The 26,952-nt window shown below is 36.2% G+C and overlaps 1 protein-coding gene and 1 long non-coding RNA gene across 13 annotated transcripts in view; one reads left to right on the top strand and one right to left on the bottom strand.

The window, feature by feature from the left end:
• Positions 1–26,952, bottom strand: part of LOC129484906 (uncharacterized) — a 210,234-nt gene that overhangs the window by 29,141 nt on the left and 154,141 nt on the right. For all 5 annotated transcript variants that reach the window (XR_010121583.1, XR_010121579.1, XR_010121580.1 and 2 more), the window contains one exon: positions 19,264–19,400. This is a non-coding gene — a long non-coding RNA (uncharacterized lncRNA). The remainder of the gene's footprint in view (positions 1–19,263; positions 19,401–26,952) is intronic.
• TMEM168 (transmembrane protein 168) lies at positions 884–25,911 on the top strand. 8 transcript variants are annotated; one of them, XM_055283734.2, is made up of 6 exons: positions 945–1,183; positions 2,986–3,274; positions 6,389–7,644; positions 16,269–16,411; positions 18,597–18,871; positions 23,911–25,911. In XM_055283734.2, the coding sequence occupies exons 3-6, from the start codon at positions 6,517–6,519 to the stop codon at positions 24,456–24,458; spliced, it is 2,094 nt and encodes a 697-aa protein (XP_055139709.1). In that variant the 5' UTR covers positions 945–1,183; positions 2,986–3,274; positions 6,389–6,516; the 3' UTR covers positions 24,459–25,911. The 8 variants fall into 8 exon arrangements, with proteins under 8 accessions (XP_055139706.1, XP_063498207.1, XP_055139709.1 ...); XM_063642134.1 differs by lacking the exon at positions 2,986–3,274 and adding an exon at positions 2,813–2,904 and having other exon boundaries at positions 945–1,187; XM_055283735.2 differs by lacking the exon at positions 2,986–3,274 and adding an exon at positions 2,813–2,904 and having other exon boundaries at positions 953–1,183.

Below are 26,952 nucleotides of genomic sequence, written 5' to 3'. Positions count from 1 at the left end.
CTAAGGTGGGGAATTCTCCAAATACGGAAGGGGATTCAAGTGGGGGGGCATAATAAATATATACAAATGTCCATTAAAGGCAAGTTGAGTTGGGAGTGATGACAATATATTTGAGTAGAAACATCTAGCAAGTAGTTAGAAATGTGACACTGGTGTTCCCCAGAGAGCTAGTTACATATTTGGGAAGTTGAGTTGTGATTGCTTTTAAAATTAGGAGTCTAGAGACAATCTAACTCAAAATTTTCATCCACATATGCAGAATCTCAATCTGAGAGTTGTTCATTCCTATAGATGTGCTGGCCACACCAACCCCCAACATCTATTATGAAAATTAGGAAATTCGCACTCTATTATGGAAAATAGGAAAAATATATAGATAATACATGCAAAACAAGTGGGAGGAGAGAACTACGGATCGTGGACAGCCTATTGCACATTATTATTTTACAAATATTTAAGTGCCAACTATGTGTCAGGCACTATGCTGATTTAATGTTGAGCAAAACCCGACATGTCCCTCCATTAGAGGAACTGAAGGGTTCTGAGGGAGGGCCTAAGGAGCTTGGGCCTTAGCTGGTTACAAAGCCATATATTATGCCATATATATTAAAGAGCAGCAACGCCTCCCGCAGTATTTACAGCCCACGAGTGGCAGTCCTGTCCGCCCTGTCCCCGTTCGGTCCAGGCCGAGGCGGTGGCCTAGATGCTTGATAGGCACTGTCAGCCTGATCTTTGGTGGTCTTCCCGCTGTCTGTTCTCAACTGCTGATTCCAGGTCTCAGGAGTCGACTTTGGCTCGAGGAAGGCAGGCGCCTTAGGTGGGGCAGTTGACACTCGCGCAGCGCCTTGCTCACCTGGCTGTGCGGCGGCGCGCGGGTTTGGGCGGGGAGGGGGCCGGGCCTCGGGAAGGACGCGCGCCGCGTAGTTTGACCCCGCTGGCGTTCCGTACCGTCGCGGATTTCGGCGGCGGAAACATGGCGGTCGCGGCCGGGCTGGTAACGGAGAAAGTTTCCGCCGACACTGGCCTGTATTAGCGCGTATGGCCTCGGGCCCTCGTTCCCCAAGGCGTGCCGTCCCCCTGTTCTCAGTCGCAGGCTGAAGCCTTGTCTTTCCTCCTTTTTGGTTTGGTTTTGGAACTGACTCCGAGGGTTGGGAGAGCGCGTTGGTGGCGACGGCCGAGTCAGGTAGGTAAGTAGAAATGGGTGGACGGCAGGGCGGCGAGATCTAGGCATAGACACTGCCAGGGCTCCGCGTGGTCCGGACCCCAAGCTCCGCCCAGTCGGCCTCCCAGGGCCGGGGTAGGATACCTGCCGGTGGAGGAGTTAACAGTGGTGGTTGGAGATTGGGGGGTGTGGGAGCGCCTCTCCGTATCTTGCAAGGGTTCCCCCTCAACTGGGCGCCACGTTGTGGTCGGGTTCTCCGAGGCAGAGGATGGTGGAGAACAGCCAAGCTCCTTGTCGGACCTCCCACATCTCGCTAGAAGGGGGCCGAAAGGGAGAGAAATTGCTGTTGCTGCTCTAGTGCTGAGGAGTTTGATATTCGAGATGCCATTTTCCTCGTATGAGATGGCTCAAAGAGTTATCAGTAACTCAGAACTGAAGCACTGAAATTCCCTGACTCTGATTTTTTCAGTGTAGTTCTTTCAGCCTTGACACTTCTAGATGGGACAGAAAGTTTCTGAGTGAAAGTAATGCAAGTGATACGGTATGCCTGAAGCCATTCCCTAGAGGTAGGACATGGAGAGAGAATTGGTTTGGAAGAATTTGGGTGAATTAAATAAAGACTGGTGGAAAGCTGAAATAGAAACTAAACATTCATGGACTCTCCCTTAGTTCTACTAGTTATTAGTTGTGGGATATTAGCTAAGTTCTGTATTCTCTTTAGGCATTAGTAAGTGTCCAATGGCGACCATTGTTGTTAAATGTAGTTATTTTTGTATTAGTCTTTATTTTTCAACAAGTATTTATTGAATACCTTCTTGATGCCGGATTTTTGCTAGTCACTGGGTGTACAGTATTGAAGACAAACCCTCAGAGACCTTTTGATCTAGTGGGAAATGCAGACATGAAATAAGTGATGGTATGTAACAGAGAAAGTACGGGGGGTCATGTAATGGGGAGGGGGCAGGGATAATCTCTTAAGAAAATGATTTATCTGAGACCTGAAGAGTTGGAGTAAGCCAGGTGTGAGCACTGGGGTGGGGCCAGGGAGAAGAAAAGGAGTGTACCTGGCGAGGGAATAGCATTTGTGCAGTTTGTAATTGAAAGGTCAGTAAGGTTGGAAAACAAAGTGTGAGAGGAAGAGTGGTAACAGATAAGGCAGGAGAGTTACTCAGGCCCAACACGGAGTGCCTTATGAGGCACTGTAAGGAGTTTTGACTTTATTGCTAAGGGTGATGGGACGCCATTGGAGCATTTTACACAGTGGAGTGCTAAATTTTGGTTTTAAAAAGTACACTTCTTAGAGAGGGCAAGAATGGATACAGGGAAATGTTCAACATGATTGTGGCCAAAATTGGGATGATGACCCTGGGGACGAGAAGTAGAAACACTTAAAAAATGTTTAGGAAGAATAGTATACAGGACTTGGTGAGGATTAAATGTAGATGATGGTGAAGAGGAGGGTTAGAGTAGTATGTAAGGTTTTATGAAATAATCAGACTCTGGCAGTGATTAGTTAGCTTTTCCCATATGCATATTGACTCTTCTATGCTCCATTTTCATCTACCTCTGGAATAATTGTCCATTGACTCATTAGTGATGGCAAACCAATTGAAAAGGATTGTAATGTTTTTCTGTTATGCTCTAACTCAGGCTGTCTTTTGAAGAAGATCAGAATGGGGAAAGACTTTTGTAAATTAGCCATTTAAAAACAATCTGCCATGTTGATTTTGGTCCATAAGAAGGTAACTGCATATATTGCATTATATGGATGCACTGTACTTTACTAATTTTTTTTTACATGTTTACATTTACTTTGTTTCCAGGTATTTACCTCTGTTAACAGTGCAGAACAGAGCTGGTGCTTCATTTTCTATAGGTAGATTAATATATGTGTGCACTTAAGTAGAGAGATAATAATCGAAGACATAGAAATAAATGACATTGCTTAGAAAAAGTATGTAGTGGAAAAGCCTAGGTTTGGGGTTGAACATCCAAAGGATGGATTGAGAATGAAGAGCCTTCAAGGAGACCGAGGAGGGAAAACCAATGAATTAAGAAAAAAAATCTGGAGACTTAGTCTTTGGATGCCTGCAAAAAGGAATGGTTTGGGAGGTGAGAGAAGTCAACAATGTAAATTTGTTTAAAGAATATGCAGGATACGGCTGGGCTCAGTGCCTCACACCTGTAATCCCAGCACTTTGGGAGGCTAAGGCAGACGGATCACCTGAGGTCGGGAGTTCAAGACCAGCCTGACCAACATGGAGAAACCCCGTCTCTACTAAAAATACAAAATTAGCCAGGCATGGTGGCACATGCCTGTAATCCTAGCTACTTGGGAGGCTGAGGCAGGAGAATCGCTTGAACCTGGGAGGCAGAGGTTGCGGTGAGCCGAGATCACTCCATTGTATTCCAGCCTGGGCAACAAGAATGAAACTATGTCTCAAAAAAAAAAAAAAAAAAAAAAAAAAAGCCAGTTGCAGTGGCTCACGCCTGTAATCCCAGAACTTTGGGAGGCGACGTGGGTGGATCACCTGAGATCAGGAGTTTGAGACCAGCCTGGCCAATATGGTGAAACCCCGTCTCTACTAAAAATACAAAAATTAACTGGGCATGGCGATGGGTGCCTGTAATCCCAGCTACTCTGGAGGCTGAGGCAGGAGAATCACTTGAACCCGATAGTCAGAGGTTGCAGGAGAATCGCCTGAACCCAATAGTCGGAGGTTGCAGCGAGCCGAGATCCTGCCACTGCACTCCATCCAGCCTGGACGACAGAGCGAGACTCCGTCCCCCTTCCCCCTCCCCCCCCCCAAAAAGAATATGCAGGATACTGAGTGAAAAGTACCCATTGGATTTAGGAATTTACAGGTCATTTCAACACTTAGCAGAGCAGTTGTGTGGTGGGAAACACCATTTAGTGGTTTGAAAAGTGAATGGGTAAGAAGTGAAGCAACTAAATACCAGCTGTCAAAAGGACACAAGATTGAGCTTCATAGAGGATATGGGGATGAGCAAGGATTGTTTTTGTTTTGTTTCTTAACTTTTTTGGTATTTTTTTAAAAGAAACAGATTTATAAATGTTTAAATACTAATGGATAAAAGAAAAGTGAGAGTTTGCAGAGAGAGGAGAGAGTCTGACGTTCTGGAAGAGGCAGAAGGAAAGATGCACAATATGGCTGAAAGGTTTAGCCTTAGATAGAGAAGCAACAGCCTTCTTTTCTTATATTCGGAGATATAAGTAGAGGTGGGTTTGTGGACTTGGAAACTCAAGTGAGCTCCCTTTTGATGACTCTAGGAGGCAGAGTCATCTGGTGAGAATGCAATAGGAGGAAGCAGGGTATCAGAGATTTGAAGAGAGGAAATAGAGGTTTGAATAGTCACAAGAATGGGGAAGAATGTTGACCAGGGAAGGATGTTCCATGGATTTAGAGTGGCACCGTTTAGCCTAGTGTGTGAATTTCTTCCCCCCTGTCCAGCAGTGTTCAGTAGTCTGAGCCCAGATTGTACCATCAGCTCTTTGAGGATGTATATTCTAACGTATTTGTTGAATTATTTTATAACACACATTAGTGATGTTTAAAAAAAAAAACCTCAATGCATTCCAGATTTTGTCAGTTTCTCACACTCAAAAAGATAAACCAAAATATACCAAAGGAAGACATTTTCTTTAACATTATGTGGTACCTTAAGACATGAGTGAATAAAGATGTAATTAAGGAAAATCAGTTGGAATACTTAAATAGACTTAGTTGTAAAAATTTTAAAAATGTGCTTGTTGAACATACAAAAGCAAAATAAGTAATAATACTTGGAACTTCCCAGAGACCCTAAGGTTGCTTTAGTAACATTCCTCTCCAGCCAGGTGAGTACTAAGAGTTGATTCCAGGTTCTCATGTTTCTCTTGAGCCTTTTAGTGTACAGCTATTAAGAAAGTACAAATGAACTAATCAAAAACTCGTGGGGTTTTTTGTTTATTTTTGGAGGCAGAGTCTCGCTCTATCCCCCAGGCTGGAGTCCAGTGGCATGATCTCCGCTCACTGCAACCTCCGCCTCCTGGGTTCAAGAGATTCTCTTGTCTCAGCCTCTTGAGACATTACAGCTGCCTCTCACCACACCCGGCTAATTTTTGTATTTTTAGTAGAGACAGGGTTTTGTCATGTTGGCCAGGCTGGTCTCTAACTCCTGACCTCAAGTGATCTGCCTTCCTCAGCCTCCCAAAGTTCTGGGATTACAGGAGAGAGCCACCGTGCCTGGCCCCAGTTTCTTTTTAAATATCTGATTGGGTTCTCTTTAGATAGAGTTACCACGAACCATTGATCAGTTCTTTTGAAACAGTATACTAGGAAATTTTGAAGAATTATAATAGATGTTTAAATCATTTTTTGACTACTGTCATTTTTTAGGTGTGACTTGTGGAAGCTTTAATTTCCTGGGTCCGCTAACAAATACTTGTAGTAACATTTGTTTAAGTAGAATTGAAAAGTTCTTCATTTACTTTATAATGACTATTAGGGTGAGCATTTCAGTTTTTCATTTTTGACTCGGAATTGGTCAGGAACTGGTTTGCTAGAGAGATAGTGTTTAGATTTGGAAAGCAAGTTTAGTTAATCAAAGTAATTTAATAGAGATAAAAGTACAGGGAGAATTATGGCTCAACCTTAGGGAATGAGTAACTTTAATACTTGAATTCTAGTAAGTTTATTAGTTAAACAATGTAAAGACCTTGTGTAACATTCTAGAGCTGGCTTGTAAAAAGATGTAGAAGATATTTGGCAGGTCATAATGGTTGCTGTTACTACTAATATATACAAGTGCTTTTCAAATTAGAGGTAACGGTGAAGTCCTTCATTCACTTTAAGAACTAAGTAGCTTTCTCTTGTACCAAAACCTGCTACAGTCTAAGCTATTGCGAATATTTCACCTTTCCTTGTTGTTGAAAAACCAGATATTTAAACCAGAATGGATTAGGTGAATTCTTCACCGTCTCCGGAAGAACAGTTCTATTCATGCAGTGATAGCATATGATGAGTAGAAAGCACAGCCATGTCTGTTTGGATAAACTGCGAAGTTTTAAGCCAGAAACAGTATTCATTAAGATATTGCAAATCAGGTTGTAAACTGGATTTCCGTTTTTAAACTGGATTTTTTCACTTTCTATATGCATCTTTATATAAAATAATGAGTAAATTATATAAAATTAACTCTGAAATATTGTTTTCTTCTTTTTAGATCACTATAAACAAAATTTCCACAAGAGAAAATGTTGAAATAGGAGTTGCGGATACATTGGATATACTGGATGAAATACAAGCGGTTAATTTTTGTAACGTGAGGGAAAAGCCCACATTGCTGGTTACATGTGTAAATCACTGCGTTATTGCTTTAGTCATTGTCTCTATTTAGCAATGACAAGACTGGAAGAAGTAAATAGAGAAGTGAACATGCATTCTTCAGTGCGGTATCTTGGCTATTTAGCCAGAATCAATTTATTGGTTGCTATATGCTTAGGTCTATACGTAAGATGGGAAAAAACAGCCAATTCCTTAATTTTGGTAATTTTTATTCTTGGTCTTTTTGTTCTTGGAATCGCCAGCATACTCTATTATTATTTTTCAATGGAAGCAGCAAGTTTAAGTCTCTCCAATCTTTGGTTTGGATTCTTGCTTGGCCTCCTATGTTTTCTTGATAATTCATCCTTTAAAAATGATGTAAAAGAAGAATCAACCAAATATTTGCTTCTAACATCCATAGTGTTAAGGATATTGTGCTCTCTGGTGGAGAGAATTTCTGGTTATGTCCGTCATCGACCCACTTTACTAACCACAGTTGAATTTCTGGAGCTTGTTGGATTTGCCATTGCCAGCACAACTATGTTGGTGGAGAAGTCTCTGAGTGTCATTTTGCTTGTTGTAGCTCTGGCTATGCTGATTATTGATCTGAGAATGAAATCTTTCTTAGCTATTCCAAACTTAGTTATTTTCGCAGTTTTGTTATTTTTTTCCTCATTGGAAACTCCCAAAAATCCGATTGCTTTTGCATGTTTTTTTATTTGCCTGATAACTGATCCTTTCCTTGACATTTATTTTAGTGGACTTTCAGTAACTGAAAGATGGAAACCCTTTTTGTACCGTGGAAGAATTTGCAGAAGACTTTCAGTCGTTTTTGCTGGAATGATTGAGCTTACATTTTTTATTCTTTCAGCATTTAAACTTAGAGATACTCATCTTTGGTATTTTGTAATACCTGGCTTTTCCATTTTTGGAATTTTCTGGATGATTTGTCATATTATTTTTCTTTTAACTCTTTGGGGATTCCATACCAAATTAAATGACTGCCATAAAGTATATTTTACCCACAGGACAGATTACAATAGCCTTGATAGAATCATGGCATCCAAAGGGATGCGCCACTTTTGCTTGATTTCAGAGCAGTTGGTGTTTTTTAGTCTTCTTGCAACAGCGATTTTGGGAGCAGTTTCCTGGCAGGTAAGCTTATTGTTTGTCCATCAACCCCAATGACATGTAATAAAATGCTAGCTTCAATAATTGAAATTCAAGTTATAAGGTCAAGTTCCTGATTTCAAAAGGATATTCATATGTGCTCTTATTTAATTTTGTTCATGGAATTGAAGCACTGAATGTGTTTCAAGAGGATAATTTATTTGATCTCTAGCAAAGAGGTACCAAAATGTTATGAACACTCAGCATTGAGATGCCTCCCGCTTCCTGACTGTTCATTAGTGAAACACTCATCGATTAAAGAGTCTTAGAATACTAACATTTGGAAAGTATTTAAAGATTGTATTTTGATCCTTTCATTATACCCATGAGGAAACTGAAAGCGAAAGAAGACACATCCAGAGTCACTAGTACTAGCAGGAACAGAGTTACTTAACTTCTGTCTATTCCCTGGACTCCTCACTGTAACATGTTTCTTTTATGTAGCCATTTCTCTGAAGGTTTTATATAAAAGGTGATCAGATATATAACAACATATCAGGTTCTCAATTATAGATTAGAGGTTATCCTAAGAAAGAAAACATGGGTTTCACAGTACCTTTGCTGCCCAGAAATGTTTTCTAAAAGGTTCTTGTAGACAAAGACATTTGTACAGTTGGAGTTTGCATCTGCAGTATTAACAAACCCAGTCTTCCATTAATTGAGCATGTATTGACTATGCACTATATGCCAGGCACTATAGTGGGTGCGGCAGATCTCAGGATGTCTGTCAAAGGTGGCACAGTCTCCAATGGGAGGAGGAAGAGGCTGGCATGTAAACAAACAATTATGATTACAGTGTGATAAATACTATAATCTGCGTACATCAGACTGGGATGTGGGGCATAAAGGAAAGTCAGCTCTGCTTGGTCCAGCTCTCTGTAAGAGTTTGTTGCTGCTGAGTGATTTCTAGAGGAAAGTCAGCTCTGCTTGGTGCAGCTCTCTGCTTTGTAACAGTTTATTGCTGCTGAGTGATTTCTAGAAGTGTGTTTTGAAGAGGGACATGTGAAGACTTGCCTGGACATGGTGCTTTCTAGTCAGCTGGGCTAGGGCAGGCATCCTGTGTGGGAGTCAACCAAATAAGGAAAACATCTTGGGTGTGGCCTGAGGATATTGTCCTTACTTTGCTCTACTTGCTGGTGTTAGGCACGATCAGAATTATGTTGATGATGTCAAAAACTCAAGCATGAGTTTTCCTCCCTCTTCCTTGTCCCTCCTCCTGCTAGCTCCTTTCCCAGCCCTAAATACTTTTTCTTTTCCAAGTCAGCCTCATTCATGCTGGATGCCATTCCAGGCTTTCAAATTCTGTTAACCAAATATTAATGTTTTCTTGGTCTCCAAACTTTTTCTTATCTAGTGGTCTTCAGGTATGGTGTGTACCACTGGAGGTAAACAAAAACTTTCCAAGGAGTCTGTCAGCAGAGATAATTTTAAGAGAATCAGTTTCCTGATTCTCACCTTCCATTCTACTCTTTCCTAAAGTTGATCTACTTGAGAATCCCTCGATTTAGATGTAGGTGATAGCATTGTGGTTTTAATTTATGTCTCTAATGACTGATGATGTTGAGCATCTTTTTATGTGTGTATTAGCCATTTACTTTGTTGTTTAAATAGTCACATCTTTTGTTCATTTTAAAGCTGGGTTATTTGTCTTTTAAGAGTTCCTTATGTATTCTGGATACAAGCCCTTTGTCAGATAAATGATTTGGAAATGTTTACTCCCAGTCTGTGGCTTCTGTTTTTATTTTCTGAATGATACAAATTTTTGAAGAGTTTTCATGAGTAAAAGTTTTTAATTTTACAGAGTCCAGTTTATCCACTTTTTCTTTCATGGGCTCTGCTTTTAGTATCTTATCTAAGAATTCTTTGCTCAACACTAGGTCACAGTTCTTTCAAAAGCATTATTGTTTTAACTGTTACATTTAGGTGTATGATCCATTTTGAGTATAGTATGAGATAAGGATCTAAGTTTTTTTTTTTTTAATATATAGATGTCTCATTGTTCCCAGCACCATTTGTTGAAAAGATTAACATTTCCCCTATTGAATTGCCTTGGCGTCTTTGTTTAAAATTAGTTAAACATAAATGTAAGGTTGTATTTTTGAGTTCTCTCGTTATATTGACCTATATGTCTACCGTTGTGCTAGTAACTATGCCATCTGGTGAGATGTTTTCTAATTTCCTTTGAAATTTCCTCTTTGACTCATGGGTTATTTATAAGTTTGTTGTGTGATATCCTAATATTTGGAAGTTTCTCGCATTTCTTTCCATTGATTTCTAATTCCATGTGGTTGGAGAACACTGTATGATTTTAGTCTTTTAGGCCACTTGTTTTGTGGCATGGTATGTTTTATTCCATGTTTACTTGAAAATAATGAGTCCTCTGTTGTTGGGTACAGTGTACTATAAATATCAGCCAGATTAAGTTGGTTGGTGGTGGTGTTCATGTATCTATAGCCTTGTTAATTTTCTGTCTAATTCTGTAATACTGAGAGAGATGAAAATCTCTATTATAGTTCCTGAATTGTCTACTTCCTTTTTCAATTCTGTCATTTTTTTTTGCTTCTTTATTTTGAAGCACTGTTCCTAGAGGTGAATGCATGTTTGTTATATTTTCTTACCATATTAACTCTTGTAATTATGGTAAACAGCATAGTTGAGTAGTTAAAACAGAGATTGTATGGCCTGCAAAACAAAATATTAACTATCTGTGCCCCCTTCTTTTTTTTTTTTTTGATATGGATCATATATTTATGTGACCACCACTACCACAGTCAATTTGTAGAGCAGTTAAATCACCGCCAAAATTCCCTCTTGCTTCCTTGTAGTCAGTCCTTCTCCCAACCCCAGGTACTTGGCAACCTGATTTGTTTTCCGTTCCTAGACATTTTCCTTTTCCAGAATGTCATATTCATAAAATCATTTAACATTGTAGTCTTTTGAGCCTGACTTTTGTTTTTGAGATAGGGTCTTGCTCTGCAGTGTGGGCTAGAGTACAGTGGCACAATCATGGCTCACTGCAGCCTCGACCTCCTGGACTGAAGCAGTGCTCCCTGCCTTGGCCTTCCAAAGTGCTGGGATTATAGGTGTGAGCCACTGCACCTGGCCCTGAGTCTGACTTCTTATTTAAATCATTTGAGATTCATCTGTGTTGCTGTGTGCCATCAGTAAGTTAGTTACTTTTACTGTGAGCAATATCCCATTGTATGGATGTTCCAGTTTATCCCTTACTCAGTTGAGAGACACTGAAATTATTTGCAGTTTTTTGGTAATTATGAATAAAGCTGCTATAAACCTTTGTAGACAAGGTTTTGTGTTAACATAAGCTTTTATTTTAGTGTGATGTGGGATTGCTGGGTCATGTGGAAAGCATTTCTTTTAACTTTATACTGCCATACATATGTATTTCTAATCTACAGAATAAGCTCATGACATAAATTATCTATATATATATTCCAGAAATCAAGACTCAAAAGGTTAATTAACTTATTCTTGTACACATAGCAAGTGGCTGAGCTGGGATTGAACAAAAGTCTAACTCCGAAGCTTGGGTCCTTTCCACTATGCCCTACTTCTTCCACATAAAGAAGTCATTTGACTTTAAAATTATACAGTAGCCTTCATAATGTTCTTAAATTTCCTGAACCAAGCAAAGTTTTGAAAGTCGCCTGTGGTTTCTTAAAGCTCGATTTCTCACAGTCTCTCCATTTATATATTGCTGCATTTATGTATTCTGTTTCTTAGTTGGGCTTTACTTTCTTTTTTTTTTTTTTTTGAGACAGAGTCTCGCTTTGTCCCCCAGGCTGGAGTGCAGTGGTGCGATCTCGGCTCACTGCAAGTTCCGCCTCCCGGGTTCACGCCATTCTCCTGCCTCAGCCTCCCGAGTAGCTGGGACTACAGGCGCCCGCCACCGCGCCCAGCTAATTTTTTTGTATTTTTAGTAGAGACAGGGTTTCACCATGGTCTCGATCTCCTGACCTCGTGATCCACCCACCTCAGCCTCCCAAATTGCTGGGATTACAGGCGTGAGCCACTGCGCCCAGCCAGGGCTTTACTTTCTTTAGAGTTCTATGTATGTTTTCCAAATCTGGTTTGCATAAGGTGACTCATACAAAAATGCTTCTAAACAAACAAGCCGTATATGTTTATGTAAATGTTACATTTTTAAAATGACATTGCATAAAGAAATTTTGTTCCTGTTACCTGAAAAATTTTAGGATATGAAACGTTGAATACTTTGACCATAACTTGAAAGCCCAGCTGAATAGAGATCTAATAACTAGTAACAACTTTTATTCAAAGGGCATTACTTACAGGTTGTTTATTGGTCTTCTTTTGTGCTCAGTTTATATCTGCTCTGAAATATGAGCCATGTCTTAAAATTTGATAGTGAGCTGAGGATAATTTGGAGAAGAAAAGGAGAAAAAGTACTTGTAGGCTTGAATCAATTGATCTTATTTGTTACTTGGAATTAAGGTGTAAGGAGTACTCCAAAGTCACAAATGACTTCTAGATTGAAGCTATAGAATAAAGGTTTGCAGGCCAATAAAATTGAAGCTCTCTGAAAGTGGCAAGCGGATAAAACATCCTAAATTTATTTTGGCTTCCCCTGGACATACTTGCCATCTGTTCAGTTAAGATTATGAATTTTTGTATTGCCAAAATATTAACTTGTGTGTGACCATAATAGAATATTTGATGCTGTTTTTCTAAGCCTGCTTTTTCAAAATAACCTAATAGAAGTACTTAATGATTTTTTCCTGATAAATTTGCTTTCTAAAAATGTATGACAGGGCCAGGCATGATGACTCACATTTGTAATTCCAACAGTTTGGGAGGCCAAGGCGGGAGGATTGCTTGAACCCAGGAGTTTGAGACCAGCCTGGGCAACATAGGGACCTTGTCTCTACAAAAATAAAAAAATTAGCCAGGCATGGTGGTGCATGCGCCTGTGGTCCCAAGCTAATTGGGCGGCTGAGGTGGTAGGATCACATGAGCCTGAGAGGTCAAGGCTGCAGTGAATTGTGATCATGCCACTGCACTCCAGCCTGGATGACAGAGTGAGACCCTGTCAATCAGCGTAAAATTCTGTTTCTAAGATTTTTTAATATGAAAAGCAAGTAGTAACAGATCATCTGTTATTTATGAATTGTGATCAATAAACCCCTGAATATCTACTTATTTAGTCCACTGTATCAAATATCATCATCACTGTTGCAAAACCAACATTAGGGTATTGAATAACATCACTATCAATTAACATTTTAATTGGAATTTTGAATTATTAGGCTTTTCATTTAAGTCATCTACAAATTGATTGACAATTGAACTTTATCATTTGCTTAGTTCGCTACTAAATCAAAATGTTTAATACTTTTTTCTAATAGTAAAAACATACTGAAGATTGAGAAGCACTGGTTTAGAAAAAATATGTAAATATATAAAATGTAATAGCCTGGAAATCAATCATCAGAAAATTGGAACTGATTCCATTTGTAAGAACAGAAACATAAAATAAGTTTTAAACTTATAAAACTTTTATTTTAAAATTACTACAAACCTCAATGTAGGTTATAAAAGAAGACTTCAATAAATGGAAAAACACACCATACTTCCTGGGATGAAAACACTCAATGCTGTGCCTTGCAGGCATTTGTATACATAGAGGAAACTGTTTTCAAAGCTGAGCTGCGCATTTGGTCCCCTCAAGAGTGGCAAAAATAAAAGCCAAGCCGAGGGCCTCCAGAAGTGAGATCTCTGGTAAATTACCTCCCATTTTAAGCTTACATACTGAAAGAAGAGGGTGGAGCCATGTGTGTTATAGCCCTCTCATGAACTTGCTTTCTGCCCTTGTGTCCTGTTGGTGGTTCAACCTGGGATTAAGTGGTCAAACCTGAATTAAGATACGTAGACTCGTAATGTCCGCAGCTCTCTGGAAGAAACAGATTGCCTCTAGGAGAACGTATCATTATCCTAGGCCTAAAGTTAATATAATTTTTATATCCAGTGTTCAGCTTATAAATTTAACCAGGTACACACACACATAAACACACAGCACCAAGAGCAAGAAGCAACAAAACCAACAGACAACAGAAAAAAATCTTTAGGTATTGGAATTATGAAACAGAAAACCATCATGCTAAGTTGCAAAAGTAAAAGGAGAGATCAGGACATAATGGTAGTACACTGGAAACTAAAAAATGACAAGGCAGATTTTACAAAGAACTAAATAGAAATTTAGATCAGGAAATAAATTATTTCAGAGTTGCAAACATAACATTAGACAAAGCTGAAGTGGGCATTAGTGAACTGGAAGATACAGTTCAGAAGAAGCTATATAAGCAGCAGCATGAAAGAAAAGTATGGAAAATATTGAACAGAAGGAAAGGATAAGTAAGACTCAGAGGATATGGTAAGAAGATCTCATATTTGTTTCATTAGAGTCCCAAAAATAGAGGGAAGAAATGAAGGCCAAAGGACATATGTGAAATGATAAAAAACAGAACAACAGAACAGAAGAAGAGAGACCAAAAACAGATCCATGAATACTTATGACAAAAGTAGCATTGTAATGTGGAGTGGTTGATATTTTCAGTAATTTGTGCTTGGACAATTGAGTGTTTCTGTAGAAGAAAAAATTGGACCATTATCATAAAATCAATTATATTTGGATTATAGATTTAAATGTAAAGGCAAAACAATAAAGTCTTTAGAGGATAATGTTAAAATATCTTCTTAATGGTTGGATAGAGGGATATTTTTTTAACAAGGTATAAAGTGACTATATGATAATTAAGAACTCATGTTAAGCAAAAAACAGCATTAAGGTAGTCACAGAGTCACCAACAAAAGACTTTCATTGAAACTATGTTCAGAACCAAACAAAACTAAATCAGTGAAGAAAAGGTCAACCCCATAGAAAGGTGGGCAAAATATTTAACACTTCATCAAAGATGATACCCACATAGTGAAAGGTACTTAACCTCATTAATAATCAGAACTTGATATTTATTCTAGTTTTGGTATAATGGCAAACTGTAAGCAATTTAAATACCAATAATAGGATCCACTAATTAAAGTTTTATATGTATTATAGGAATGCCATTTGGTCTTTACAAGTGATTTAGAGTTATGTAAGCTTAGATTAAAATGTTCATAGATTATGTATCCCATTTTGGTAAAAAAAAACATACACATGAATATGTATTTGTGAAAAATACATTGCATGAAGTCTGGGAATATTTCAGAGTAGCTGTGCGTATAGATGACGGTATTTGGAATGATTTTAATCCAAATATTTGTATTTTCTAGTGTTTCTAAATGGAGCATGTACTGTGTTATTTATGTCATTGACAAAATAGGATGTACCAAAATAGGGCAGTATATTCATTTTTCTATTGCAGGAATTAATTTTTTTATTAAATTTTGATCAAATGAACCACCCCTTAGTGTTAAAAGCATGTGTTCATGCACCTAGGCATATAGTATGTACAGTAGCAATACAGGAAGAATGTAATAGCTTAATATTCTAAAGAAATGTTCAAGTGACTATCCATTTTCTTTTCACTTAAATGAGTCTTAATTTTTTCTGCTTTTTCATTGCAGTTAATACCTGATTGCCTCCTCATTTCTTCTGCCTCTCTACTTTCCATTCTGCTTTTACAATGCTTATATGTCCTTAATATTTTCTTCTTTTAAAATTTTGATTGCACATCTAGAGAGTTCAGTGCTTTATAAGGTAGACTATATCATATAAATGGAATACGTTTTTATAGCTTTAGGATCTTAAATTTCCTTAAGAATTTATACAGAAAGAATGTAATAGAGAAGGAATACAGAAAGCATATAGAAAAAATGTAATAGTTTAATATTCTAAAGGTATGTTCAGGTGACTATCCATTTTCTTTTCACTTAAATGAGTATTAATTTTTTCTGCTTTTTCATTGCAATTAATACCTGATTGCCTCCTGCTTATTTCTTCTGCCTCTCTACTTTCCATTCTGCTTTTACAATGCTTACGTGTCCCTAATATTTTCTTCTGTTAAAATTTTGGATCTGCACATCTAGAGAGTTGAGTGCTTTATAAGGTAAACTATACCATATAAATGGAATTAGTTTTTATGGCTTTAGGGTCTTAAATTTCCTTAAGAATTTATTTTCATAATTTCACGGGGAAAAAATGAGCCCTTTCTAAAGTACTCTTTTTGACAAAGTAAATGAATCTGTTATTTGAAAAATGACATAGGCATGTGGGTTTTAACAAGATACTTGTTTTCTGGCATTTTCTCCGTCATATCAAAGAGTGGTTTTTGTTTTTTGTTTTTGTTTTTTTTTTCTCGTCTGGATAGGATGTTATTTGACAAATCTTTTTTAAAAATGATGTGCCGTGTTTTGCCACAACTTCCAAAAAACTAAGAGATAAATTTAGGATTTATTGCAATAGTTAGCTCATCCATGTATACTTGTCTGCTTTAACTGAAAATTGTTTTTAGATCATTGTTCCTTTTATCCTTTTGAAAGTCGAAGCTAAAAAATGTGAATCAATGTGCATGCATGTAAATATATACACATATGTATATGTACTATGTAAACATGTTTTGGATTTCTTTTAGCCAACAAATGGAATTTTCTTGAGCATGTTTCTAATCGTTTTGCCATTGGAATCCATGGCTCATGGGCTCTTCCATGAATTGGGTAACTGTTTAGGAGGAACATCTGTTGGATATGCTATTGTGATTCCCACCAACTTCTGCAGGTATGTTGGTGAAGTGAAGAAAATGTTATGAAATGAATAGTTATCACTAACTATACTAGATAGTATAATATAGTATAGTTATCACTAACTATACTAGATAGTATAATATAGTATAGTTAGTGATAACTATTCATTTCATAACATTTTCTTAATATTTATATGAATAAAATATAGCTCCTTTTGAAAACTGTGTTTTCAAAATATAACTTGTGCATTTCTTCCACATTTTTAACAAACTTTATTCCAAGTGATATCTTCAGAGTTCAATTGAAATATTTTGATAAATATGATAAGCTTATATTTTAGCTAGAAACCAGAAAATATTCATGAATAACTTTTCTAAGGAAAGATCTTACCCTAAAGGGAATATTTTGTTTCAGAAAGTGTCCTCTGGCTGGGCGCGGTGGCTCACGCCTGTAATCCCAGCACTTTAGGAGGCTGAGGCGGGCGGATCACCTGAGGTCAGGAGTTCGAGACCAGCCTGGCCAACATGGTGAAACCCCATCTCTACTGAAAATACAAAAATTAGCCAGGTGTGGTGCCAGGTACCTGCAATCCCAGCTACTCGGGAGGCTGAGGCAGGAGATTCACTTGAACCTGGGAGGCGGAGGATAAGAGCAAGACTTCGTCTCAAAAAAGAAAAAAAAAAAAAGGAAAAAAAAAAGAAAGTGTCCTCTGAAGCAACATAGTGAAATATAATAAAACGTGCTCTGGACCTGAGAGGCTGGAGGTCTAGTTCTGTGTTACCTTTGGTACATTATAACTACTCTGAACCTTATTATCTGTCTTTACCTAAAATGTATATAGTAATACCTCTTCTGTTCATCTGACAGGAATGGCATGAAGCACTAAAAAAAAAAGAATGTAAAAACACTCTGCACACTGAAAAATGCCATACAAATACTAGGAATTCAGAGGATTGGCAGTGAAGTTTAATAAATGTTTATTGCAGTTTTATTCCAAAATAACTTTTACCCACAAAGGTGGTGACATCTGTATAAGTCTGTAAATGTTGCTACATTTTGATTTTTATTTTATAGCTAACTACTTTTAAAATAATTCTTTGCCATAAATGAATTCTGATGACAGTTTTCATCACACTTTCCCTGGGGGAGGGGAGAGTGGAAGTAAAGTTTTTTCCCAATTTCAAGTATTTGACATAAACATCTCCAAATAGACTATTTGTAGGAAATATTTTCCTTCATGTTAAAGACTTAATAAAAAGTTGAAGGTTTAAGAACTGAAAGAAACAGATTTGGAAATGTCCCATAAAGGGAGAAATGACAACCTTGTAGAAAGAATGTGTGGAAATAGTAATATGCACAGTTAGATATTTATTCCGTTGTAATTTTTTTAATGTATTGCTTACTCTTTTGTGACTGTAATGAAGAAAAGTTAGTAGAATAGTATTGATGATACATGAAGCAAAATCTAAAGTTTTCAAAAATCCCGATAGAAATCCCTTTTCTGGATAGGAATGATGACTTTTTCTTTCTCAATATTAATGGTATTTTGCTAGTTGTAAGACTTGCCTTATCATCTTTGTACTAGAGTACCATTTTATATTTGTTCTAGGAGCAAATCTAAGTCTTCAACTAGTGTTCAGTAGTATAAAGCAATGGACCTAAATTTTAATAACTTTTTAAATGCCTATTAATAGATAATTTCTTCTATTATTTATGTACCTTAAGTTAATAAAATTTGAACACAATTTTATAGACTTTTTCAATACAGAAATAAATATATAATTAAAATATTGCTTTTTTATTTTGTGTTATAATATTTTTAAAGAATAGTTTTTTTAATAGTCCCCACCCAGATGTTCTTGAAACAGTGTAATCCTGCTTTTAAAAAGCCTTGTCCAATATCTGTCATAAGAAAATACGAATAAAGAACAAAGAGTAATACTATCTACATTTGGAGATACTATCCCAGCTTTGAATTTGATTATTGTTTTAATGATAGTAAATATAATATTTAGAAACTGGGTTTTGATTTTCTAAGCTTAATTCTTATTACTATAGGAATTTTAGGAAGGGTGATTTTTTTAAAAAAAATCCTCCCACTTAGCAGCAACTATATTATAACTGATTCTTAGATAATCAGTTATAAATGACAGATGAGAATGTGATACAGAATGAATACTTCTTAAACACCAAAATAATTGTTTTTTCTCCTACTTCAGTCCTGATGGTCAGCCAACACTGCTTCCCCCAGAACATGTACAGGAGTTAAATTTGAGGTCTACTGGCATGCTCAATTCTATCCAAAGATTTTTTGCATATCATATGATTGAGACCTATGGATGTGACTATTCCACGAGTGGACTGTCATTTGATACTCTGCATTCCAAACTGAAAGCTTTCCTCGAACTTCGGACAGTGGATGGACCCAGACATGATACGTATATTTTGTATTACAGTGGGCACACCCATGGTACAGGAGAGTGGGCTCTAGCAGGTAAACTCACCTTTGGCAGTTTCACTATTGTAAAGATACACATGTATATGTAGAAATCTGTACTTCACACACAGTCATTAAATTTCCAGGATTCTTAGTTTACTGAACTATACATATGACTCTAATTTGTTTTTCTTTGCTCTAGCATACCTGTTTAGCCTAATTTAATCTCTAATGGTAAGATTGGGAATTATGTCTTACAGTGATTAGAAGGAAAAAAAATGCTTTGAGACTTACAATCAGTTTCCCTTAAAATATTTTCAGAATTGCTAAATATATTTTTCAGAAGCTGATAAACTCCTTTGACTAGTATTTTTAAGTTTTTAAATGTTATGGATGCAGATTTCAGTAGTCCTTCACATCTGTAGTTTTATTTATGTTATAAAGCTCACCAAAATTTTAAACAGCAGATAATGTAGTATGGTGGGAGTAGCATTTAGGTCAGGAGACCTTGGTTCTGGTCCTAATTTGCCACAGCTGTGTTATTTTAGGCACGTTAGTTAACTTCTGTTGGCTTCAATTTTCTCATCTGTAAAATAAGGGAGTAATTGTAAATGACCATTGAGTTTTATTCTAAGGTACAAAATTCTGTAGGGATTTTTTTGCATTTGAAAAAAAACATAAAATAACTTTGGTTTGCATGCATTATGGGAAATAGAAAACTTCTTAGTTATTGCCAAGAGAGAAATGAGATCTCTTTATATAATATATACATTTGTCAGTCTTTCCAACTATTAATAGAGAGTAAGTCAAGGGCTTTGTTTTATGAACTGTTACTTGTTTAGGACCTATAACAGAGCCCAACACATAGTAGAGGATCCTTAAGTAGCTTATAGATAGATGAAATCATTGAATAAATCATTAAAAAAGAAAGGTAATTTTCTTATTTTAGATTAGAAATAGTTATTTTAGATTTAATTACATGATTTTTTTCCATAAAAGTGTAGATGTTTTAAACCAAGAATATATAAATAATAAAATAGTCATAAAATGAATGAAGTGGAAACATTCAGGATAAAGAAAAAGATAAATAGAAGTAGTATGGGAGGACAGAGGCAGAGTTGCCAATATAAGAACTCAAGAAAGAAACAAACAAAAGGTTAAGGTAGAGATGATTTTAAACTGGCATGATCTCATTGATTTCATGCCAGATTTGTAACTGAGGTTTTTATCATAAGGAGAAATTTTTTTTGAAATTTTTTCAAATAAATATCGAATAACTCAGTGGCCTTCTCGTAGAAAGACAAGCTAATATTTATTGGGCACATTTTAAGCATCAGCTTACTGTACTTAGTACCTTATATATACTGTTAATCTTTATGTGAAATCCTTTGAGATAGATACCATCACTTCTGTTATCTTCATTTTTCAAAGGATGAAATGGAAATTGAAAGTTGTTATGTAACTTTTCTGTGGTCATACCACTGTGTGATAGAACCATGATTTAAGACCAGATCTGCCCGATTCCTAAAGTGTATTTTTCCTCCCACTGTACCATGTTGCCTCCAAGGGTGAAAGCCATGATGATAAAGAAATGGCATGTTCTGGTTAAGTGAATATTTTTGTTAACATAGGTCACCCATTTCAAAACATTAGAATGTACAAGACTAAAAGATGTACTGAACATTAAAACTAATTGAATATAGTTTATAAAATCATTTACTTGACCTATAACTTTTTAATTACAATGTAGAAAGCATCTTTTTAACCTTTATGGCTACTTCAGTTTCAGGTAAAGTATAACGTTCTGTGTATTCCAACTCAGAGCATAAGAGAAAGCTTTTAGTCAATTAAAATGTCTTTACAGAAATAGAATTTTAGATATAAAAGCAGGGATTGCTGAAAACTTACTATAATCCTTATGATAATAAACTCTACCCAGATCAAATGGAAAAAACAGGGCTAATTTTTGGTGGCCATGCATATATCCCTAGTTATTTTAAAGTGTTATAAGAGAGTAATTTTAGAAGTAAGCTTTTTGTGTGTGTTTATATGAAGGATGTATTACTTAATAGAAACACTTTAAAAAGTTTGCATTTTTCCTAAGTAATTTAAAATTCGTTAAGTATTTCTTAAAGATAGCTATGGAAATCAATTCTAGATGTTCATTTACTAATACTTATATCAGCTTTTTATTTTTCTAAGAAAAGTAAAAAAAACACTAAGATAAACACACACACATATATCTCTCACAGTTTTTCTAAATTTTCATTCATTGTTAGGAATAATTTTTGAAGACTTAAGAACTCTGAAATAGAGTTGTATTTTAGGTAAATGTTTAGCAGTTACATTCTAGAATGATGTCTTTACAATTTTTTTGAAGTATGCTACCAGTAAATTGACCGTTACAGAATTCCTCTGTTAGCTAAGATTTGTTCTTGTGTAACTTTGAGGCTTATTATAAGAAGTTTAAAAAAAAGAGAGAGAAAGCATACTGATCTCCCTTCCCTGAGAAGGGTAGATTTTATCTTACAATTCAGCAACTGCATACTGTCATGCATGGCCTGAGGCATCTGGCATACTTGTGGGTAATCATGTTGAACCAGGCCCAGAAAAGCCTGCTTTTCAGTTAGTTCATGCCCTGGCCTGCTTTAGACATAGCCCTCAAGGGCTGATTCTGCCTCACAAATAGTATTGAATATCTCTGCTCTGAGGAAAATGCTTTCATCTATTCCAAATTAAGTGACAAAGAGCTTTAAGCTCTGCTAATTTATTAATAGTTGGGGATTTTTTGTTTTATTTTTTGTTGTTTTTTCAGCAAACTTTGAAATAGGAAACATCACAACTGGATTTTACTTGGGTTAGGAAGTGGATAGCAGGCCCAGTATTAATATCACTGTGGGAAAGAGAATCTATATTTGCCCTTTATCCTGTACCTTTACTCACAGTACTTAGAATATGTAGTCTTCTTATATTTATGGAGTTTCATGATATGGAAACTAATATTTTTGCCTCTGCTTGAGGATAGAAAACAATTATGGTAATTACAGGAGAGACAGAAATAAATGGAAAAAATGTAGATAATTTATAAAGCAGTTTATTACAAATAAAGCCTTTAAAAAGCAGTCTCAATTACTTGAAATGCATCAGATGGCTATTATCTTAGATAAATGTAAGTACTTTGAATCTGAGCCAAAAGCCAAATGTAGCATAGAACCTATTCATAGGAGAAAGCAGAGCAAAACAAGAGAAATCATTTAGAAAGCTTTAATGCTGCTTTAAGTCTCTTGTTGATATCTAAAGAGCATTTATATAAGAGAATTAGAGTAGAATATGCTAAAGAATGTTTATTGAAATAGTTGTGGATGGCATGTTGGGCAATGATGTTTTGTGACAGATGGAATTTATATAATAGTTCTTATAATCGGTGTCATCTTCTGATCTCTAGATAAATTTAATAGAGCTGACAATAATGGAGAGTTAACATTTGGCCATTTTTGAAAAAGTATCTTTTGGAGGTATCAGTGGAATAACACATTAGTAATGTGTGGAGACCATGTACTGAAATAATGTCTCTGAGATAATATGTGTGAATGTTAGAGCGATTAATAAAAAAAGTTTATTTTCAGGTTCTTAAGCTTACTGATTAATAAAACATTAATAAATGACACATAAAGAATATGATAGAATCCCAAATCTAAAGGATTCTCTCTGGTGGTGTCCATTTTTAATGGTGAAACCAAGAGGACAGTTGATTTGGGGAAAATTTTGAGTCTTGTGCTGGTAAATTGTAAAAGTAACTTATGCTTAATGTAAAGCTTTCAGAAAAATATTTTAAAAACCACATGGAAGTGAAACACCCAGCAATAGCTGCTGTTATAATTTTTGTAGATGTACTGTCATGCTTTTTCTAATACAGACATTTCTCATCAATAAATTTTCTTTATAAATATTTTGTTATAAGATTTCCTCCTAAGGTTTTAGGCCATAGTTTATTTCCATTTCCCAAATGGGAAGGTCGTCTTTTTTGTAATTTTTTGTCACTATGTCTATTCTTTCCTTAGGATAGATTCGTAGAATTGGAATGATCGTTATCAGTGTACCATTGAGGCAGGGCCAGATGAGGTGAAGGTGGCAGTTGCCTCAGGCACAAAACATAAGGGAATGCCAAAAAACTCAATAATCAAAATGAACATTTTAATGTAGTATACTTAAAAATCAAAATTAATGCAAAAAAATAACGAGATGTAAAACCTGTAGTCAGAAGTTTATTTACTTTAGAACTGTCTGAGTATATATATATTTTTAATCCCTTGTTCTTCAGCTATAAAACTGATTTAAATGTAAGTCTGTTCTTAAACTCATTCTTGTACAGGTAGGAGTAGGGTTTATTTTCATTCAGTAGGTACCTACATATGAGGAAGAGAAGGAAACTGATACAGAATGGGGAGGCAAACTTTTTCTGTAAAGGGCTAGATATTTTTGGCTTTGTGGGTTTAGATCCCTGTTGCAGCTATTCAGCTCTGCTACTTTAGAGCAATAGCAGCCATAGACAGTATAAATGAATGAATGTAGTTGTGTTCCAATAAACTGTTATTTATGAAAATAATTATATGAAACTTAAATTGCATGCAATTTTTACTATCACAAAATACTCTGATTTTCTTTCAACCATGTGAAAATATAAAATCAATTCGTAGCTTTCAGGCCATACAAAAAGAGGTGGCAGGCTGGATCTGGCCCATGAGTTGTAGTTGCTGCCCCTGGTATAGAATGTTAGCTTTTCTGTATAGTTGTTTTCACTAAATACAACTATGTAAAACTATTTTCTTAATTTATGCTAGCAGATTCCTTTTTATGTGAGTAATAAGGATTTTTTTTTACCTCAAGTTGAAAATCTGTTGTAAAAAATATCTTTTCAAAAGATACTTTGAAAGTGTCATTTAAATACTTTATTTTTTGCTTATTTAATTCTAATAACTTAAGGAAAATACATGTAAAACAAGAGTATTTTCTCTCTAGGAGAAAATGATTGAGAGGGTTTTCTTAATGAGAGGCTGCAGAAATTATTGCTCCATTGAATTTTCTCTTGTTCACAGGTGGAGATACACTACGCCTTGACACACTTATAGAATGGTGGAGAGAAAAGAATGGTTCCTTCTGTTCCCGGCTTATTATCGTATTAGACAGCGAAAATGCAACCCCTTGGGTGAAAGAAGTGAGGAAAATTAATGACCAGTATATTGCAGTGCAAGGAGCAGAGTTGATAAAAACAGTAGATATTGAAGAAGCTGACCCGCCACAGCTAGGTGACTTTACAAAAGACTGGGTAGAATATAACTGCAACTCCAGTAATAACGTCTGCTGGACTGAAAAGGGACGCACAGTGAAAGCAGTATATGGTGTGTCAAAACGGTGGAGTGACTACACTCTGCATTTGCCAACGGGAAGCGATGTGGCTAAGCACTGGATGTTACACTTTCCTCGTATTACATATCCCCTAGTGCATTTGGCAAATTGGTTATGCGGTCTGAACCTTTTTTGGATCTGCAAAACTTGTTTTAGGTGCTTGAAAAGATTAAAAATGAGTTGGTTTCTTCCTACTGTGCTGGACACAGGACAAGGCTTCAAACTTGTCAAATCTTAATTTGGACCCTAAAGCGGGATATTAATAAGCACTCATACTACCAATTATCACTAACTTGCCATTTTTTGTATGCTGTATTTTTATTTGTGGAAAATACCTTGCTACTTCTGTAGCTGCTCTCACTTTGTCTTTTCTTAAGTAATTATGGTATATATAAGGCGTTGGGAAAAAATATTTTATAATGAAAGTATGTAGGGAGTCAAATGCTGACTGTAAATGCATAAGAGACGTTAAAAATAACACTGCACTTTCAGGAATGTTTGCTTATGGTCCTGATTAGAAAGAAAACAGTTGTCTATGCTCTGCAATGGCCAATGATGAATTACTAATGCCTTATTTTCTAGGCATATAATAGTTTAGAGAATGTAGACCAGATAAATTTGTTTACTGTTTTAAGAAAACTACCAGTTTACTTACAGAAGATTTTTTTTTCCAAACAGTAGGTTTCATCCAAGACCATTTGAAGAACTGCAAACTCTTTCTCTTAGAAAAGAAAGAGGGCTGCCTAAAATAAACGCAAAATTTGCTTATACTCCATCACATTCAGATGTCTTGGTTGTGACTTATTACCAGTGTAGCAGAGAACCCAAGTTACATTTTAGATCAAAATATTCTTTATGTAGGTATTGTTAAAAGGCTAGAGCCTACAAGTTGCTCTTCCATGCGTTGGTTGGGGGGCCCTGAAAACACTGGTAATATTAAGAGTCTTCCTCAGGGTAACTTAATGTTTTCTTAATGAACAATGTTTCCAGCTACAAATTCTTCCAATAAATTGTCTTCCTTTTTGAAAAGTACTCTCAGAAGAAATTTAGCAATTTCTCATTGACTGACTCAGTCTAAGTATTCAGAAAAGATTTTGATCCCCATTGAGTTAATGCTCTGCCATGAAAATTATTTTTCTGATCCTTGTTAGTGGTAACATTTTTTTTTTTACTGAATGTCAAAGGATAGAAAACAAGTATTTCTCTTCTTGTATACATGTAATGTGTTATGTAAAAAAGTATTCCTATTGGCAATTTTAGTTAGGCATAATATTATGGTTGTAATTTTTAAAACTTAGTGTTTTATCTGATTAAAGCAGGCACTGATCAGGTTATCTCCTAAGAGGTAATTCACTTCTTATTCCTTTCCAATAATTATTACATTCTAAATTTTCATCTATGAGAAATAACAAGAAGGGAATAGAATTAAATTGGGGTATAATCTGATCTTCATTGTTTAAATGGTTTGCCTTCTCACCATTGAAGCCATTTTTTTCTAGCCTCAGAAAGAGGAAATAATGCCTCCACCATTTTCTACCTGGTGACTTGAAAATTGAACTTTTAAGTTAGGAAGAAGTTAGAGTCAGGGAACCTGTATACCACTATCTATGCAGCACTGTTATAGTCTGATTATTTCTGTGTTTTGAATATGATTTCCCTAATGCTCTAAATAAAATTTTGTTAAAAATTAATTTTTCATTTAATGTGCAAATATTGAATACTTTAGTATATTAAAAGTGGTAGTCATTAAAAATGCCCATGTTTTATAGTTCATGTGTGGAAGTTTCCATTATAGGTTAAGGGTTTATATTAGCATTGTCCAAATAAAATAGTATAGTTTTTTTTATTGCTCTGTTCAGCAGTAGGGTAGTAGAAAAGCCAAATGTTAAAATTATGAGCTTTTAGCTTAAAAAAAGTTAATGTTAAGTAAAATCTTCTTTTAAATTTCTCAGCTATTTGTGAGCAGGTTAGCTTTAACTAAAGCATTATCTCTTCAGTTTAAGAAAGCCAAATACAAAAGTATATTCTGCATTCTTTATAAGGTAGTATTAAGGTGGTATTAAAAATTACATTTTAAAAACAGCTGACAGTTTGACAGCCACAAACCTAACAACTTTCTGATATGTATTTTCTGTGAAAGTAAAACCAAAAATGGTCTTTGGGCCAAGAATGTGACTTTGAGCTAATTTGTTAACCAAAAATTTATAGACTGTCCACTTTGATGAATTCTCCTACCCAAACAAAAAACTATAAATGACTTTTGGGATGGTATCACAAAGCTAACATTTTAAAAACAATAACTAGGCCAGGCGCAGTGGCTCACGCCTGTAATCCCAGCACTTTGGGAGGCCTAGGTGGGTAGATCACTTGAGGCCAGGAGTTTGAGACCAGCCTGGCCAACATGGGGAAACCTCATCTCTACTAAAAACACAAAAAAATTATTAGCCAGGCGTAGTGGCAGGCGCCTGTAATCCCAGCTACTTGGGAGGCTAAGGCACAAGAATCGCTTGAACCCAGGAGGCAGAGGTTGCAGTGAGCTGAGGTTGCAGTGAGCTGAGGTTGCGCCACTGCACTCCAGCCTGGGTGACAGAGCAGGACTCTGCCTCAAAAAAAAAAAAAAAAAAAAAGTACATGTTTAGCCAGGCGTGGTGGCTCATGCCTGTAATCCCAGCACTTTGGGAGGCCAAGGCAGGTGAATCAGAAGGTCAAGAGTTGGAGACCATCTGGCCAAC

The sequence above is a fragment of the Symphalangus syndactylus genome, chromosome 6 (genome assembly GCF_028878055.3).
Source record: "Symphalangus syndactylus isolate Jambi chromosome 6, NHGRI_mSymSyn1-v2.1_pri, whole genome shotgun sequence".
Taxonomy (NCBI): Eukaryota; Metazoa; Chordata; class Mammalia; order Primates; family Hylobatidae; genus Symphalangus; species Symphalangus syndactylus.
Note: the sequence above shows the minus strand (reverse complement) of the source record. Positions and strands in the feature narration are given on the sequence as shown.